At 46.2% G+C, this 17,827-nt stretch overlaps 1 protein-coding gene across 1 annotated transcript in view; it reads right to left on the minus strand.

Moving 5' to 3' along the window:
- The window catches only part of LOC138826172 (tolloid-like protein 2), a 110,566-nt gene that overhangs the window by 24,721 nt on the left and 68,018 nt on the right, over positions 1 to 17,827 (minus strand). The window contains exons 8-10 of the mRNA XM_070021315.1: positions 10,560 to 10,684; positions 7,337 to 7,452; positions 1,815 to 1,917 (exon numbers count right to left, since the gene is read on the minus strand). Coding sequence (XP_069877416.1) covers positions 1,815 to 1,917; positions 7,337 to 7,452; positions 10,560 to 10,684 — 344 coding nt within the window. The remainder of the gene's footprint in view (positions 1 to 1,814; positions 1,918 to 7,336; positions 7,453 to 10,559; positions 10,685 to 17,827) is intronic.

Genomic DNA, 17,827 nt, shown 5'->3' on the forward strand with positions numbered 1-17,827 from the left:
ATCCTTCCTAATGCTGTCAACCTGGTGCCCCGACGCAGAGCCTGTCCTGATTTCTCCCCTGTGCTCTGGGGCTCCTGTGGAGGCAAATTCTTGTTGGTACCTCTTGGCACAGGTGCTTGTATGCTATTCCCAATGGCAGCTGACCCAGTGGGGACCCCTTACCCATAGAGATGCTTTATATACACCAGGCCCTTCATATCCACTCCAGCCAGACCTTCAGTTCCAATCTCTTTCAACCTATCTCATTCTTGTTTGCCAGGATCCAATATGACACTAGGGCTCTATCTAGCAGTGAAGTCTACAACTTGGCCCCCTCTCTTCTTTTTTGTCAGTCATGAGGTTTGAACACAGGGCCTGGGTACTATCCCTGAGCTCTTTTGTTCCAGGTTAGCACTCTACCACTTTGAGCCACAGCACTAATTCCAGTTTTCTAGTTATTAAATGGAGGTAAAAGTCTCACAGACTTTCCTGTCTAGTCTGGCTTGGAACTGCAATCTTCAGAACTCAGCCTCCTGAGTAGCTAGGATTATAGGCATGAACCACCAGCACCTGGATTCCCTCTTTGCTTTTCTGTCACCATCTTCAATAAGTGCCCCACTAACCACTCATTCAGGCCAGCCATCCACAGTGCAGTAAGTGGGGCTTTTCTGTTCATGTGAGGATATATCAGGGATCAAGTGCCCACCAAAACCTTAGAATCATCCAGCCAGACACCTACCCTATAGGAGCTTCAACAGTGAGGACAATCTGTCCTCAGCCAAGAGCCTTCCATCTGGCTCGTTGGCAGTATGCTTTTCTTTTCTGTTCCATTGACAGTACTAGAATGCCTGTTTTCAAGACACAAAGCCATTGGTCCTGTAGGCTGTGTTCATCTACCCTGGCCACCATGAGAGAGTACTCTTGTTGTGAACCTTTCTCTTTATGCCACTTTGCCATTCCCCCTTCCTTAAAGGTCCAAGCTATTTCTTCAGAAATGAGTTTATGCCCTGTCCATCTCACAGGAATCAAACATGCCCATCATAGAAAACATAAAAAACCAAGACCAGAGTACAAAAAATTAAACACTATCCTAAAATAACTGTGCTACTCACACTCATAATTTTACTTGATAGACATAGATTGAAAATGGTTTCTTCCATTTGATTCAACCAGCACATGCCTTAAATAATTTTGATTTGAATGATTCTTGACAGGACACTTCATAGTCAGTTTGCCACACTCCCCACCACTCCTAATTTTATGAGACTAATCCCTTGTTATTCATTCACACCTCCTAGAGCACCTAAGTTTGCAATTCTTATACTATGTATGCATACACGCATATGCATGTTTTAAATGCCATCGCCAGTTGTATGGGTAACATGCTTTTCTGTGTGTCACAATGTACTATAAACACCTTTCTGAATCAGTACGTAGTCACCTGAAACTTTCTTGTTAATGGCTGGCAAGTTTTCCATTGGAGAAATGTGTTATCATTTATTCAGCTAACTCCTACTGTTGAACATTTAAATTGCTTTCAATTTTCCCTGCTTCGGTGCACATCCCTGTAGCTAGAGCTTTGCACACGTCTTTAATTAGTTCCCTAGGATAAATTCCAAGCTGGGTCAAAGGGTATTCACAGTTTTAAAAGCTTTTAACATGTGTGGCCAAATGGAGTGTACAGAGTTTTACATGACAAGGGCTCTGGAGGGCTTCCTGTGGCTATGGTCAGGATGGGCCCTTCCAGACAGTAACCACATCCTCCCCTCTGCCCCCCACAGCACCCAGAGAACAGGCTACTCCTGCTCTCTGAAGTCTGCCTCCAGTCCACTCACCCAACAGGGGGGCTTTTCTCCAGTAACCATCCCGGACCTCCACGTAATCATACCAGCACAGGCGGCTCTTGAACAAATCCATGGATGTGAAGTTTAGGATAATCTTAAAAAAAAAGAAACAAGTTACCATCAAATGAGTTTGGGCAGCAAAGCCTGAGGAACTCTGAAAGCGCTACCTTGCATTCTCACGTTACCCCTTAGCATACAGAGCCCTCGGCTCCTCAGTAGGAGCGTCTTCTCAAAATACACACACAGGAAACTTCATGACATTAAATAATAAACCTTGGGCAGGATAGGGAGTAAACAGAAGGAGATGGGTCCTTTGGTTCTGTCTGGGGAAATCATTCAAGTTTTTGAAGTCACTAGGTAGTTTACAGAAAGCGAGATGCATTAAAAAAGACAGGCCAAGGCGTGTTGAGACTGGGGATCTGGACGGAGAGAAAGGGTCAGCGAGGTTCAGAGATACGAAAAGATCTTATAACATCATCAATCATTCCAGAGGGTCTGGAGTTAGTCTGAGTACATCAATATCCCCTCAGCCATGACCACTCTTCTGAGGTATGATGTGTCTAATAGCCTTCCAACCCTAGCTAGCTAGCTAGCTTCCCTCACCCCCTCCCTCCCTCCTTTCTTTCTCTCCCCCTCACCTCCCTCCCTTCCCTTCCTTCTTTCCTTCTGTATTACTTTGAGCACCTACTGGGTGCCAGTCTATTTGGAGCAATCTAGGAAGATCAGTCAGACAGAGTCCTGGTTTTTTAAGAACGGTCAGCAAAAAAGGAAAAGACAAATGAGATAAGCCAATGAGGAGACCACAGAGTAAATGCCGAAAAGAGAGGGTAGGGGTGGGGCGGGGCCACAGGAAGAGCCTCTTGGCAGTCTTGAGAAGAGAGAGAGAAATTCTGTCTGATAATCTTGCATAAATAAACTTCTCAGAAGAGGTAACATTTAACCTAGGGAATTAGGAACTCCATGGTCCCGGAAGCAGGGCTAGAGAGTGACATGAACTGTGGGAGAGCTAGGCTGGGCACCCAGTGCAAGCCACTGTGTGTGTCTAAAATGAAGGTCAGAAGGACCAAAGAGAAAGCCAAGGCCAGGGAGATGGAGTTCCACTGTCTGGGACAACTTCAGTGTGGTTGCCTCTGTGGCTAAATAGTGAGCATCAATAGAAGAGGCTACATGGGCCTACAGGCTGGGAGTCAACACACAGGTGCTGCAGGCATGAGCTGGCCTTCATTTTCTACCGCACTCCAGCCTGGAGCTTACTTGGCAGATGACCCAGGGCTGAGTCAGGGTTTCCCCTTGCCCCTCAAGCCCCATTCTGCCTGTGCTCAGCATGCCCCGGCTCCATCATTTCTGCTTTCCAGCGCCATCCCAGATCCTACACCTCTCATCCAACTCCTTTCAAACTCCAGGGGCTTTGTCTCAGCAATTCATCAGTCTCCAGAAGCTCATCTCCACTGACCACTTCTCTTTTATTTTCTTTTTTTGCCAGTCCTGGGGCTTGAACTCTGGGCTTGCACACTATCCCTGAGCTTCAAGGCTAGCACTCTACCATTTGAGCCACAGCGCCACTTCGACTTTTTCTGTGTATGTGGTACTGAGGAATCGAACCCAGGGCTTCATGCATGCTAGGCAGGCACTCTATCACTAGGCCACATTCCCAGCCCCAACTGACTACTTTTATACTCAAACAGCTTCAGGGATCCTCTGGCTTGAAGCAAACCCTCCAAGTGGAGGAGCTTCAAATTAAAGTTCCTAAAGAATTCTACAGGTCTGAGGGGTGGTTCTTTGTCCCCTGGCTCCTGGACCCCTCTGCTCTCAACCTGTCCTTCCTGGCTGCCACCACTGATTTGCTCTCTGTCTCTGTCTGTCTGTCTGGTTCTCTCCTTGGCTGATTCTTGCTTACTTTGCTCCTTTGCTAACTGCAAGGACACCTCAAGATCTAACATTTTTCATTCTGTCTACCTGGCCAAAGGAGACCTTCTGCCCCCATCCCTGAGGTGCCCATCTTTGGCTTTATCCTTCCCTTTATCCTGTAGTTCACTTCCCCATACCTGTCCAACACCCACACCCATAGCTCTTTGCCCTTTAAGGTGTTAGTGCTCCACCCCCACGCAGGCCCCCTTCCTGATCACTACAGTGAGATGATGTGCCCATCTGTCCTGCACACCAGGGCTTCTGGGTCAGTCTTCTGCATCTTGAAGCACATGTTCACCAATTACTGCCTCCCTCCCCCCCCCCGCCCCCACATACACACCATGCTGTCCTCTGTGGCTCTGTGCCCATCTCAGAAGTTAAATATTCTGTTTCTCCCAGAGCTTCCAGGACAAGCCTCTGTCCCTTGTTTGGCAATGTTACCTGATACACCTTCCTAGGTGTCTATGTCCTTACGCCTGTCTAAGTGCCCCTCGTCCTGAGTCCTCTGACTGCCCAATGGACACATTGCATATTCAACACTTTGGAGCAACCCCCCCCCCTCCCCGCACTGTCTCTTGTAGAGATTCTGAGCAGGTGTCTTTAGAGTCGGGCATATCTGGATTTGTTTCTCAGTTCCATTTCTTACTAGCTCCGAAATCTTAGTGGAATGCTTGACTTCTTAGACCTCTCCTCCTCTGTAAAATAATGTGCATAACATTCATTGAGTTAAGAACAGCATGAGAAGTTGTACACAGAATGCAAGAGGCTATGCCTGGCACAACGTAGGCACTTCATACATGCTCACTTTAAACATTAGGCCTTGTTGAGTGTGCAAATAGTGTACCATACTTAACCAACTACTCCTCATAGCTGCTTGTCTGGACTGGTCTCTAGAGTACCTATTCCTTCCTTTGAGCCTATCTCACCCAGTAGCCAGGTCCATGTCCAAGTAGCTTCTTCCACAAAAGCCTGTGATCTCCTAGAAATGGTCAGTGAGTACCAGAGACTGCAGACAGCTCCCTAGAGAAGTAGGAGTGGTTGTGCTCATGTGATTGTCACTCCCCTTCAAGCTGGACTAGTGTTTACAACTCTACTTGTAAAAGAATCACCCTGGAAGCTTTAGGACAAAAGCTGGTACCACACAAATGCCTATCCTTCCATTAAATCAGATTCCAGTGGAGGGAAGGAAATCCACACTAAATGGGAAGTCTCTTTGTGTTGCTTTTGTTTTTTGAGATAGGGTCTTGCTATCTAGTTCAGGCTGGCCTCGAAGCTTCCCTAATGCTGAGATCACAGGTGAATAGCTGGCTTATAGTAAGTCTCTTAAAGATGGGGTTGTACCTTGGGTTTTTCTGCAACGCTCATGATCTTATAATCTGGTGACCAAGCTCAGTGATATTTCTAAGTTGGTTGCATGATAACTTCTTTAATATAAAAATTGAATTATTATTAAGGTATTGTACAGAGGGGTTACCATTTCATAAGTCAGATAATGAGTACATTTCTTTTGGGGGGCAATGTCACCCTTTCCTTCAATTTTCCCCAGATGGTAATTCTTTAGTCTTTGCTTTTTTTAAATTACAGAAAAGAAATGTTAATACAACTTCCTTAGTAACACATTCATGATCTGAATGAGAGAGATAATTATTCATGCTAATTAATTTAAGTGTGTTCATGAACCATAAAGACCATAGATGTGTGATGAATGAGAGGTGATACTTAAATCAATCAAGTTTGCTAATTACAAATAGCTTGGGGGAAGGCCGGGTGAAGCAGAAATTGGAATAATTAGTGCAGAAATCTCAATAATGTATATTCTCCCTGCCCCCACTGAGCACTAATCATTTAAACTTGGTGACACTTACATGGTTCAAACATAGCACACAGTCAACAACTGGGGGATAACCAGACTCTGTTCTTCTTTCTCCTCCTTCCTCCCTCCCTTCCTCCCATTAGCACCTTCAGCAGGAACAAGGTTATCACATTCACGCAAGGCAAAAGGTCTGAAGTCTTAAATCAAAAACCACACTGTCTTAAATGCTTACAGCCAAAGAAACGGAGTAAGAAAGTGTGTGTGTGTGTGTGTGTGTGTGTGTGTGTGTGTGTGTGTGTGTGTGTGTGTGTGTGTGTGTGAACATGCAGATGTGTATGTGAAAATTATAAGCAAACATCTATCTACTAGCTGCTCCCCTCTGTGCAGTAATGTAAGATCATGATCTATTCAAGCCATTAGGTTCTCAATTGCCTAGGTTCAAGTCCCAACTCTGCAATGAACTTCGTAGCCCCTAGCAAGTATGTTTTCTTGCTACTAAATGAGTATGGCAGCAGTATGGTCTGCACATAAGATCAGTGTGAGGATTAAATCCAATGATCTGTGCTTCCACACTGAAGATAGAACCGAGTCCTCAGAAAAGGCTCACAATTGTTCCAAGCCATTTCCCTCTAGTTACCACACTGGGCTTAATGACACTTAGATGGACATGGTTTTTAAGTTATCAACTAGGAATACCTGGCAGTGACTATAGCACCTGCTGTATCACTTGACCTTCTTACATCCACATCTCCATTCAGAAATGCTCATTGGGTCACTGTGCTGTGCCATGGACCATGTGGGGTGCTGGGGCTGAGGGGGAACAATCTCTGTCCTTAGTGAGTTTAAGCATTAGAAGATGGAGAAACACACCAGTAGACACTGAGATATGCTGCAAAGGTACGACTGTAAAGAGCTCTGGTCTTGCCTAGACCCAAGCGAAAGACAGTTTCTTAACGATAGCTGCATATCATTTGACACAGCTTGAGAACACTTGGAGTTGCAGATGCACATAGCAAAAAGATCAATGTAGGAGTACAAAGCCCAGATTCTCCATTCTAAGTTCTCCATCTTGTGATAAAGTTTGGCAATATTCTCAATGTCAGAGCCTCATGCACAGAATGTATATGAGCATACATTTTGAATTGGGGTTGAGAATGTGCTACCCCTGCATCAGGACTAAGACATCCTGGCCCAAGCTGTTCTACAGCACCATTGAATCTTCAAGGCCAAAGGAGCATGTTGATACAGAGCTTCCCTGGCCCTTGGACTTCACTCAAGGGACCAATAAACCCAAACAACTCTGAGCCCACTTGAAGAGCACACACAAGTCTCTACCCTGGATCCAATCTCAAGAGGGTAGACGCACACCTGGCCAGCCTACCTCTGCTGGAGGACAGGCAAGCAACATCTGCTTGCAAGATAGGAGTGAATGTTCAGGAGTGTGGCTTGGGTGTCAACCCAGGCTCTCCTAGAGTCCCAGATAGGGATATGGAGGCTGGGGAAAGGCAGGCCACCTGGAAGAGCAGTGCTCTCAAGGTGTCAATAAATTCTAAGTTGGACCTGCCCTCCAGGACCTGGTACACATGTCAAAGTAGGTGGATGATGTTCACTCTACCTTACAAATGGTTCACATGATTCATAACTTACAGAGGCATAGAAATTAGGAATTTCCCAGAGGGATTCCCATTTACCTTTACAAAAATCATTCATTATTGTTATTTAATTTTGTATCTTCAGGGTCTCCATCTGTGCATACCCCACGCAAGTCTGAGCAGTTAATGTGTCCACCTACCTTCTCTCCAGGAGTGACTGAGACCCTCCAGACACAGTGGGAGTAAGAAGGGTAGCCATTTGGGAAACCAGGTGCTGAAAAATTTCCTGTTGTGTCTTGCAGGGTCTCTCCACATGCTACACAAATAAAAGAACAACTGTGATACCGGCACATACACTTGATCCCTTCCTGACCTGCCCTGCTCCTGCCCCTGGCCCTGTGCTGCTGGGTCAACCTTAGAATGGCTGGTGAGAAGCGAGCCACGCAGGTGGATGCTTTTCTGGCTAGCACAAGTGAAAGTAACATCAACACTCCCAGGTTCTGCAGAAGTCTTGGATCTCAAAGCCTGGGCTGGGTTTGGAGCTCAGCTCATGGCTGGTTCTGTGACATGTGCTAGGTGTTAGTCTGCTTCTCTGAGAAACAGGTAGAGCCAACTAAGGGCCTAGAGGGTGAGTGGAGTCATCTGCATTGGACAATGCAGATATGCTCAATTCAGCCTTTATGATTATTAATAACAACAGCGACTGATCACAGTAAGAACACTGAAGGCAGGTCAGTGAGGAAAAACCAAAGCAAAGCAAATCAAACCATGTTGAAATTCCTTCCTTCCCTCCCTCCCTCCTTCCTTTCTTCTTTCCTTCCTTCCTTCCTTCCTTCCTTCTTTCCTTCCTTCCTTCCTTCCTTCCTTCCTTCCTTCCTCCCTCCCTCTCTCCTTCCTTCCTCCCTCCCTCCCTCTCTCCTTCCTTCCTTCCTTTCTTCCTTCCTCCCTCCCTCCCTCCCTCTCTCCTTCCTTGCTCCCTCCCTCCCTCTCTCCTTCCTTCCTTCCTTCCTTCCTTCCTTCCTTCCTTCCTTCCTTCCTTCCTCCCTCCCTCCCTCTCTCCTTCCTTCCTCCCTCCCTCCCTCTCTCCTTCCTTCCTCCCTCCCTCCCTCTCTCCTTCCTTCCTCCCTCCCTCCCTCTCTCCTTCCTTCCTTCCTTCCTTCCTTCCTTCCTTCCTTCCCAGCCCACTGGTCCTTCTCTTACTTCTTTTTGTGCCAGTACTGGAACTTGAACTCAGGTCTGGCCACTGTCAGGACTCAGGCACATTAACTTTTTCATTTAAAACTGGCTGGCCCTCTACCATTTGAACCACATCACCACTTCCAGCTTTTTTGGTGGATAATTGGAGGTAAGAGTCTCATAGGCTTTCTTGCCTGGAGTGGCTTTGAACTACAATCCTCAGATCTCAGCCTACTGAGTAGCTAGGATTACAGGCTTGAGCTACCAACAGGCAGCCTAAGTCTCATTTCAGCTGCTGATTTGAATCTTTACTCCCCCACCCACTGTGGGGAAAATTTTTTCTGAAAGAACTACCAGTCAAGAAAACAAAGACAAAGGCAGAAGCCAGGAAGCTAGAATATTCCATAGTATGATATTCCGCCTTTGCATATTCGAAGGTTACCTATGATAGGCCTTAAGCATAGAAAACGTGTGGGAATATCTACTCCTCATTTATCTTTAAAAAACAAAACAAAAAGATACAAACAAAAAGTAACTCTCCTGGCTCTCCTTTCACTTTCAAATAAACTTAATTCTGCTTACCTGAAAAGTAAGAATAAAAAAGGATAGCTAAACAATGGAAGGGTGACAATGATCAAGATGCTTGTATTTATAACCTGACTCATGGAGTTGAAATCCCTTTACACAACCACTTAATTTTTAAAAGGAGGGGAGGGGAAATACCTGTACTTTTGGGAGTTACAGGTTTCATATTTCCTTGAGCCCTAGGGCTTCAGATTCTAAGACAAAGACAAAGAAAGGGTGCTACCCCTCCTCTAATGGGGCCCTCCCCAAAGTGTGGGGAACAAGCATCCTTAAGCATCTCCTCCTATGTGGGCTTCTACCTCGGAGTGCCAAGGGCCCTATAGCTTTCAGTTCCTTCTTGAGACTACTTGCAGCTTGGCAGCCTTTGGAGCTGAATGAGGGGGTATGTGGAGAGCTGCCCATCACTGGCCTCAGGAAATCCTGGATCTCAGGGCTTCAGTATCACATTACCCAACAACTGCCAGGCTTCATGAGGATTACTCCTGCAGTCAACACCCCCGAGGGCTCCGTGGAAATTATTTTAGAATAATCATCAACATTCTACAAGAACAGATACATTACTGTGTGGCTCCGTGGTATTTACCAGCTGCCGCGGACCCTTCTGGGAAATAAGCAGCGTATACATTAAAACTAAATAAATACTATGGCATTTCCCAGGGAATGCTATAAGGTTTCCCTTTAAATTCAGCAAGGTTACATGATATGTTTGTCCTGTATTCCAGCCCTAATGTACCCTGATGACTAATAGCTGGGTGGACATAGTTGCTAGTTCCATGAGGATGCACGCTCCACGGAGTACTTTGTAAGCTCCAGGGCTGTGCTGCTAGCAGCCCAGATTTTCTCTGAGGGTCTTCATTTCAAAATATTCCAGCCCATGATCAAACTGGAAAAGGCTAGTAGAGCTATTGATAATGGAACTTTCTTCTGTCCTTCCCAAACCCTGGAAGTGCTTTCTGACCCTTCAGTAGTAAAAACCAGCACTTGACAGCAGACTTGGAGCATTCACCCCCCAGAGAGCGGTGGCTACAAGATCGTGGAGAAGGCATGGGAACCAAAGGCAAAGATGGACAATTTGAAGGAAAGGGACTGCTGAACTGGTCCAGAGACAGGCCGGTGCTCCAACCCCAGGGTACAGTCCAGTCTTCAATGGCAGAATGCTAGTCACTGACCCTGAGACTATAGAGAACAATTCGTTTAAAGCACCAAAACTTCCTCTATCTGTAGCATCTGGGAACCTGACCCCTCTTCTTCCCAAAGTATTCCCCTCTTTCTTTGTCTTCCTGCCAGGTCTCACTTGGTTCTTTTCTTGCCAAACCCACATCCCCCTACAGAAAGGAAAGGAACTCATACCGTGATGGATCACGTTGCTCTGAATGCCTGTGTTCAGCCTGCCTCCTCCCCCTGCACCCAGGGCTTTGCCAGAAAAGTCTGGAGCCTCCCACAAGTCTAGCTATGGGCTCTGAGACCTATTATTCTCCTAATCATTTTGGCTTTCTGCACTGTCTCGCACCTCCTAATGGGACACAAAACATCACAACTGCCAAAGAGTAGTCCCTTTATGTCCCCCAAGTTATTTTCCCAGCAAAAGGGACTGTTTGCAAACAGTCTGAGATACGTTCCGTGAGATGCTAGTGCGTTGAGACTCTCATGGCCCACAGTTACCTGGGCATTTGTACAGCTTCCTCGCTTGTGCTATGTCTCCCTGACTGAGCCGAACCCGCTGGCCAATGGTTGGCCTGACGCCATTGTCATCTCGACGGGGGAGGATGGTGTCTAAGAAAACTCCCCTACAGGAAAAGAGAGAGAAAGAGAGAAAGAGAGAGAGAGAGGAAGAAAAGTCAAAGTTGCTGTGCTTGCTGGGAATTAGTCTTCATTTCCTTGCCTCTAACCCATCAGCATTCCTGCCCCGAACATGATGGGAGGGGGTTTCTTCCCCCGATAGCATCCCATTTCCTCAGCTGCCTCCTTGCTTCCCAATGGAAGGTGACCACCAAGTTGAAAACTATGCCCCAGCCCACTAGCCTGGAGGCTGCCTTCCCAATATGAACTAAGCTCTTCCACAAAGCCTCTGACAAGCACCAGCTCCTACCGCCAAGCTGCACAGTGCAGAGAGTGAGAGAGTGACACCCTGTGGAGTTGTGCTTTGAGCAATGCCTCAGCAAAAGCCCGGGGACTGGGCCAGTACAAGGCTCTGAGCAGATGGGTAGCAAGTCCATGTGGATGGTTGGTGAACCAAAGTGTGAGGGGGTCTTGTTGGCCAGAGGGCTGAGCTGATGGATAGTGAAATAAACGTAGAGAAGAAGTAGTCATTGAAAAGGTCTGGAGCTATAAAGGTCTCTATCAGGCCTGGCTCCACCACCTCGATGAGCTGGCAAGCCCCTTCCCTCACTGAGTCTTTCAGAGCTTGTCTACTTCTCTACACAATAAGAGCTGACTCTGGATGTTGTGGTGGCTCCACCTAGCCTTAATATCTTTATTTCCAAAACACAAGTGGACAGTGGGATGCCTGGCTGACCATTGGTGCTATCCATGCCTCCCTGTGTGGTCTGCTTCCTCCTGGCCTGGTCTGCTGACACCTTGGAGCCTTCTGCTCTACCAGCACACTACCTGGGCCTGACTTGGAAGCTAAGCCTTTCCACAAACCTGTTCCTTCTCCAAGAGTCACTCGATTTCTTTCTTGCACAACCAACCAATTTCTGGAAAGAACTGTGTCCATTGCTGTTTGATGCTCTCCTCTCATTCACTCCTTATCCCAACTGCAATCTGACTATGTCAATGATGGTCTCTACTTGCCTACCAAAGAGCACTTCTCAGTCTTGGCCTGTCCTCTTACAACCCTCGACCCTGTTACCCCGATCATCTCCTTACTCTCTTTTCCTGGTTCTGAGGGCACTGCCCTGTCTCTTTGAGCTGAGAGACAGGAATCACTTGTGCTTAGATGATGTTTCTTGGGTTTCTGCCCCTCCCGGTGTTCTCTCTCCATGCTCTACCCATCACTATGGGTTTTAATCATCACCTATGGGCCCATAGCAAATTCTGTTTCCAGTCCGGAACCCACTGCTATATCTCCTGATGCTCAAGCTATCCTAGAGACTTGATATCCAACATCAAATCTGGCTTGCAACAAAATTTGTTTCATTCTTCTCATCCCCTAACCCTTGTCTCCTGTGGCTGAATCTGAAAGGCCTTCCAACTCCCTTCTCTTTCTCATACTCTCTTCTTGGATCTAGGAGTCAGGTCCTGCCTACTGTATCATCTAGGCATTCCGTGTGTGTGTGTGTGTGTGTGTGTGTGTGTGTGTGTGTGTGTGTGTGTGTGTGTGTGTGTGTGTGTGTGTGTGTGTGTGTGTGTGTGTGTGTGTGTGTGTGTGTGTGTGTGTGTGTGTGTGTGTGTGTGTGTGTGTGTGTGTGTGTGTACACTGGGGCTTGAACTCAGAGAGCATTCTACCACTTGAGCTACAGCTCCACTTCCAGCTTTTACTTTTTGTCCCATGGGTTTTCCTACCTGGGCTGGCTTCAAAACACAATGATCAGATTTCAGCCTCCTGAGTACCTAGGATTATAGACATGAGTCACTGGCACCCAGTTGTGCTATGCTTGTAATTGTTACCCTGAAAAGGAATTTTATACTACACACCTATGGATCACCACATTTTCTAAGCAGCCCAAGCTAACAGCAGGCCTGGGGTGAGGAGACCATGTTCCCTGTACCATTCTCAGGAATTTCCTGTGTGCCAGGCCCACAGTTGGGCACTTTATGTGTAATATAACACCCTGGGAGGCAAGTCCATCATAGATGCTGCAAGTGTCCTTTTTGTAAGTGAGAAAACAGAGCCAATAGGTCTGAAGTGACTGGCTTAGAAGACAGAGCAGTAACAGAGCGCCAGCCCTTGAACCCAGACAGGCCTGAAGCCTACCTTTGGGCATCTTGCTCCTTCCAACCAGTTTCCCACTGCTCAAGGATGTGCCTTGATGTGCATTAAATGACATCACTAAGAACACTGAAGGCATTGCAGCCAAAGCAGCAGATGTAGCATTGGCTCACACTCAAGTCTTTGGAGCTGGGGCATCCCAGCACATTCCTGAGCTGCTAGCAAGGAGCTGGGCTCTGAACTGTCTACAAGAGCCATCCCTAGGTACATTGATTCTAGAATGGACAGCTCCTGGCATTGACATTCTACTGCTAAGCTGAAAGTGAGCTGTTAGATGCTTGAGGAAATAAAACAGTCAGCTCTGAGTTCTCCAAACAAAGACACTCCTGTACTAGGGAACTGTCTCCTCATTGCCTGGATCTGTGCCCGACAAAACCTCCAAAGATGCCACTCTTCCTCAGCCTGGGTCTGACTAAGGGAAGGAGGGAGGAACTGCAGTAAACCAGAGGGAACAGAGTTGGAAGGAGACAGCTCCATTGTAAAGGGACATGGAGACGGGATCCCCAGCAGCAGGAAAAGCTTTGTCCACAGATGACCCTATGTTCTGCAGGCTTTTGGTTGTGCTTTTAGAAAAGCAAAGACATGGACGGCCCAGCCCAGAAGATATGTGACCAGAGTAATAACCTGGAGTCAAGGAACAGAAAGACTTTTGACAAAATGTCAGGAAAGTTCACCAGTAAGGATCCATAGACCGAAATAGCTTTCTAGCTCAAAGTATTAGAAAAAGAAAAAGAAGAATCTGCTGTTTGAATGAAGGCACCAGGTTTGGGCAGGAAGCAGTAGCAAGAGAAATCTACCTCAGGGGGAAGTGCTCTGCTTCTGGCTGCCCATCACACCCAGGTGCTGAGCCCTGGCCAACCTCTTCCTGGAGATGCTAGGTTCTTGGGAGGAGGAATGATTATTTCATGGGTTTGGCCCAAGGAGTTCCTCTGCTCAGTGCTGATAAAAATCATTCACTCTGACAACAGCCTTAGAAATGGTTATTATCTGGGGGCAAAGGGGATGAGATTATAAAATAGAGATATTGGAACAAAATAGATATTTAAAGAAAGACAAGAAGGGAAAATGCTGGCTTCTGGCTCTGAGTTCTAGGCCACAGTTGGCATATAGCAGACATAAACAAGGCTGTGCCCTTCTTCCAGTTTCTATGTACGACAGACTTAAAGAGGAGCCCCAGCGATGCAGAGAAAGAGGAACCCTATTACACTGCTGGTGGGAATGTACACTTATACAACCACTTTGGAAAGCAGTCTGCAGGGTCCTCAGAAAGCTAAATATTGACCTCCCTTATGACTTAGCCATACCACGTCTAGGCATCTATCCTGAACAACAGGAACCAGTGTACAAGGACACATGCACCTCCATGTTTATTGCAGCACTATTCACAATAGCTAGGATATGGAAACAACCCAGATGTCCCACCACAGATGAATGGATCCAAAATTTGTGATATCTAAACACAATGGAATATTATGCAGCCATTAGAAAGGACAAACTAATGGCATTCACAGAGAAATGGGTGGAAGCAGAAGAAATCATCTTGAGCGAGGTAAGCCAAGAGCAAAGAGACAAACGGCACATGGTCTCTCTGATAAGTGGATGTTAAATCTAAAATGTAAGGTGATACGACAAAGTTAACAAGGCTTAAGAAACAAAGGAATTCCACTCATCTGGTCGAATCACTACTAAATAACCCCCATGCTGCTGATCACATATCTGGTATATACGTGCACTCTGGAGGGAAACCAGGAGGACGACACAGAACTAGAGGGAATCAGGGAAAAACATACAACAGCAGGACCCATCAGCTGCACTGGACATTGATCAAAACGAACTAAGCAACTCAATGGCAGCGATGGAGGGGGAGAACGAGTGGGAAAGAAGGAACAGCTGATGCTATGCAAAACAAAAGAAATGGACATATCACCCAATGTGGAAGAAATAACTATCATAAAGTTTATAGAACTCATAAACGTTATAGACCACGATAAACAATTTGCCCCATGAAAGTTAGAATGTGTTTGTGACTTTAACTAAACATCACTATCCCACAATACTGTGAAATTTGGGAAATTATGTAATCACTTAATCACAATAAAGAGTTTGGGGGAAAAAAAGAGGGGCCCTAGTGAAGTGACCACCACATTTGTGGGTGAACAGAAAGACTAGCAATGAGAACAATAAAGATTCCTTCTCTCATCAGTACCACAGCTCTCCTAGGACCCTCTGAACTCACTCATTAATGTACAAACTTAACAAATATCTATTGAATACCTACTATGTGCCAGGCACCCTAGTGGGTGCTGAGGAATAGAAGAGAATGAGATAGTCTCTGTGCCCAGGGTTCTCAGTCTAGAGAAGGAGAGAACAATGCAGGAGATAAAAATTAATAGGTTAGTTGGGGCACTGGTGGTTCACATCTGTAATCCTACCTTCAGGAGGTTGGGATCTGAGGATCCTAGCCCAAAGCCAGACTAGGCAGGAAAGTCCGTAAGACTTATCTCTAATTTACTACCAAAAAGCCAGAAGTGGAGCTGTGGTTCAAGTGGAAGCAAAAAAAACCTCAAGGACAGCACCTAGGCCCTGAGTCCAAGCCCCAGGACCTGTGCGTGCATGCACACCACACACACACACACACACACACACACACACACACACATACACACACACACACACACACACACACACACACACACACACACACTTAACAAATTAACAATAATGAAGAAATAAATTATAAAGCAATCTGAAGAGTGATGACAGCTACAGAATAAGACCTAAGCTAGGGGCTGGGGGTTTAGCCCAGCGGAAGGGCGCCCGCCTGGCGCGCCCAAGGCCCTGGGTTCGGTTCTCAGCCCTGGTTTAAAAAAAAAAAAAAGACCTAAGCTACTCAACTGGGCCAACTTGACATTCATTCTCTAACAAAATTAATACTTTGCTTCTATGTACCATCTTGAAGCTACTGGGAGAAGAAGTAATATTTGGCGATTCTCCATGGCATATCTTAAACTGGGGTAAGGGTGGGGGAGGTCAGCCAAGTCCCAACACTCACACATTTATTTCTGACATTTGTGGGGTGATCTCTCATCCTTCCCACTCCATTGCTTTTTCTGGGTCTTCCCCTACAAAGTCTCAGAGTCTGGAAGAGGGTGCCCTGCCAGCTTCTGGGTTCCTGTACAGCAATGAATAAGACCATTTCTATCATCCTCTCTCCCGCTGCAACAGGAAGGCTAGAACTGGAAGATGCTCAGAGAACACCTGGTTCAGCCTTTAAATGGGGAGACTGAGGCTCATGAATGTGAGGAGAGACACTGTAGCCAATTACATAGCTAACTGCTCCTGGAGAACTGGGGCTGCAGCCCAGCCATCCTACTCTGGCATCAGTGATTTCCATGTTTCACCAAGATGCCCCTTGATGCACTTCAGAAAGATCTAGGAGAAAAGTAAAGAATCCAGAGTGGGTGTGGCTGATAATACCAACTTGGACAAAACTCTTCTGTTAAGAGTCATGGGAATCGCCACTTGGCAGGAACTAATGTCAACACTGAACCAGCTTGTGGCTAGAGGAACAGCATCCTGAGAGAACTGGATGCTGAGATCTAACAATCCTACCACCCCATCAGTAGGATGCTTATGGTCACTCTCTACTCAAGAACAAAGGACCTTTGGAGACTAGTGTCCCTTTGGTTTCAGGGAGCTGATGTCTGGGCCAGTGGTTCACTTTAATCATTATGTACATGGAGACTCAAGCAACAGGGTATTTTTCTTTGCTGGGATTGTAGGAAGCACAGGGCAGGATTTGCTGCCAACCTCAAGAAAACACATATGAATTTATCACAGACTTACACAAAGCTTTCTGCTATTACTTTTCTCTCTCTTTCTCCCTAGTGTTTTCACCTGTTTTTCTTTTTTCCCTTGCTGTACTGGGTAGGTTCTGGAAATCACCTTATACCTCCTTAGGGAAATGATGAAATACACAAACAGCTAGTTTTTTGGTTTGGGTTTGGTTTTTGTTGTTGCTCTGATACTGGGGCTTGAACTGAGGGCCTTGTGCATTCCCTTGGCTTTTTCACTCATGATGGTGTTCTACTATGTGAGCCATGCCTCTATTTTCAGCTTTTTGCTGGGTAGCTGGAAATAAAGAATATTATGGATTTAACTGCCCATTCTGCACAGTTTGAACTGGGATCCTCAGATCTCAGCATCCTGAGTAGCTAAGTTTACTGATGTGAGTTGCCAGTACCTGACACAAACAGCTAGTTTTAAGAGGAGACTGGAAAGAAAGCCAAGCAAGGAAAAACATTTGCACTGTGTGCCTCCTTTAAGTAAGGGTGAGAAAACCTAAAAAAATGGGAACTAGTTGGGAAACATTTCTACACACTGAACATGCATGTGACCTAGAAGCAGGGGCAAAACAGTGAACACTAAATATCTGTACAGCACAGCACATCCCTCGAGCTCTCGAGAACAGATCCTGTTGGTACCAGCCTTAAATAGCTGGTTCTGACTATCTGGATAGGAACTATTATCACCTGTGACCTGCAGGCATACCATCCAGGACTTCTTTCTCAGTCTGATCCCAGCTACCTGCGCTCCCTTAAGCTTTTTCCTTTCCTTTTGGAATGAGTCAGTAATTTATATCTCTCCATCTCTGACAAGGCTTCTAATAAACCAACCCCCATCTAGGAGAATGGGAGGCCTCCCTGTTATACAAGGATGTGCTTTGAAGATGCCCCCACTCACTAGAAATTTTATACAAGCCCCAGGGCTATTGTCCCAGCCGACCTCTCCACAGTCTCCCCTTTCCAGTTTGCTGCTTGTGACATTAGGATATGATAGAACGCCAGCTTCACATTGGGATTCAATCTTATTAGCAGGAGCCTGATTAGATTATATTTCACTGCAGCCCAGAGGCCACTGTATTTCAAGGACAGACAGGCCAGCAGTACTAGGAGCATGCAGAGATCGGCTAGCTCTCAGCAGACCTCAGGAATCCAAC

This window comes from Dipodomys merriami, unplaced genomic scaffold (assembly GCF_024711535.1).
Source record: "Dipodomys merriami isolate MVZ:Mamm:240054 unplaced genomic scaffold, mDipMer1.0.p SCAF_14, whole genome shotgun sequence".
NCBI lineage: Eukaryota > Metazoa > Chordata > Mammalia > Rodentia > Heteromyidae > Dipodomys > Dipodomys merriami.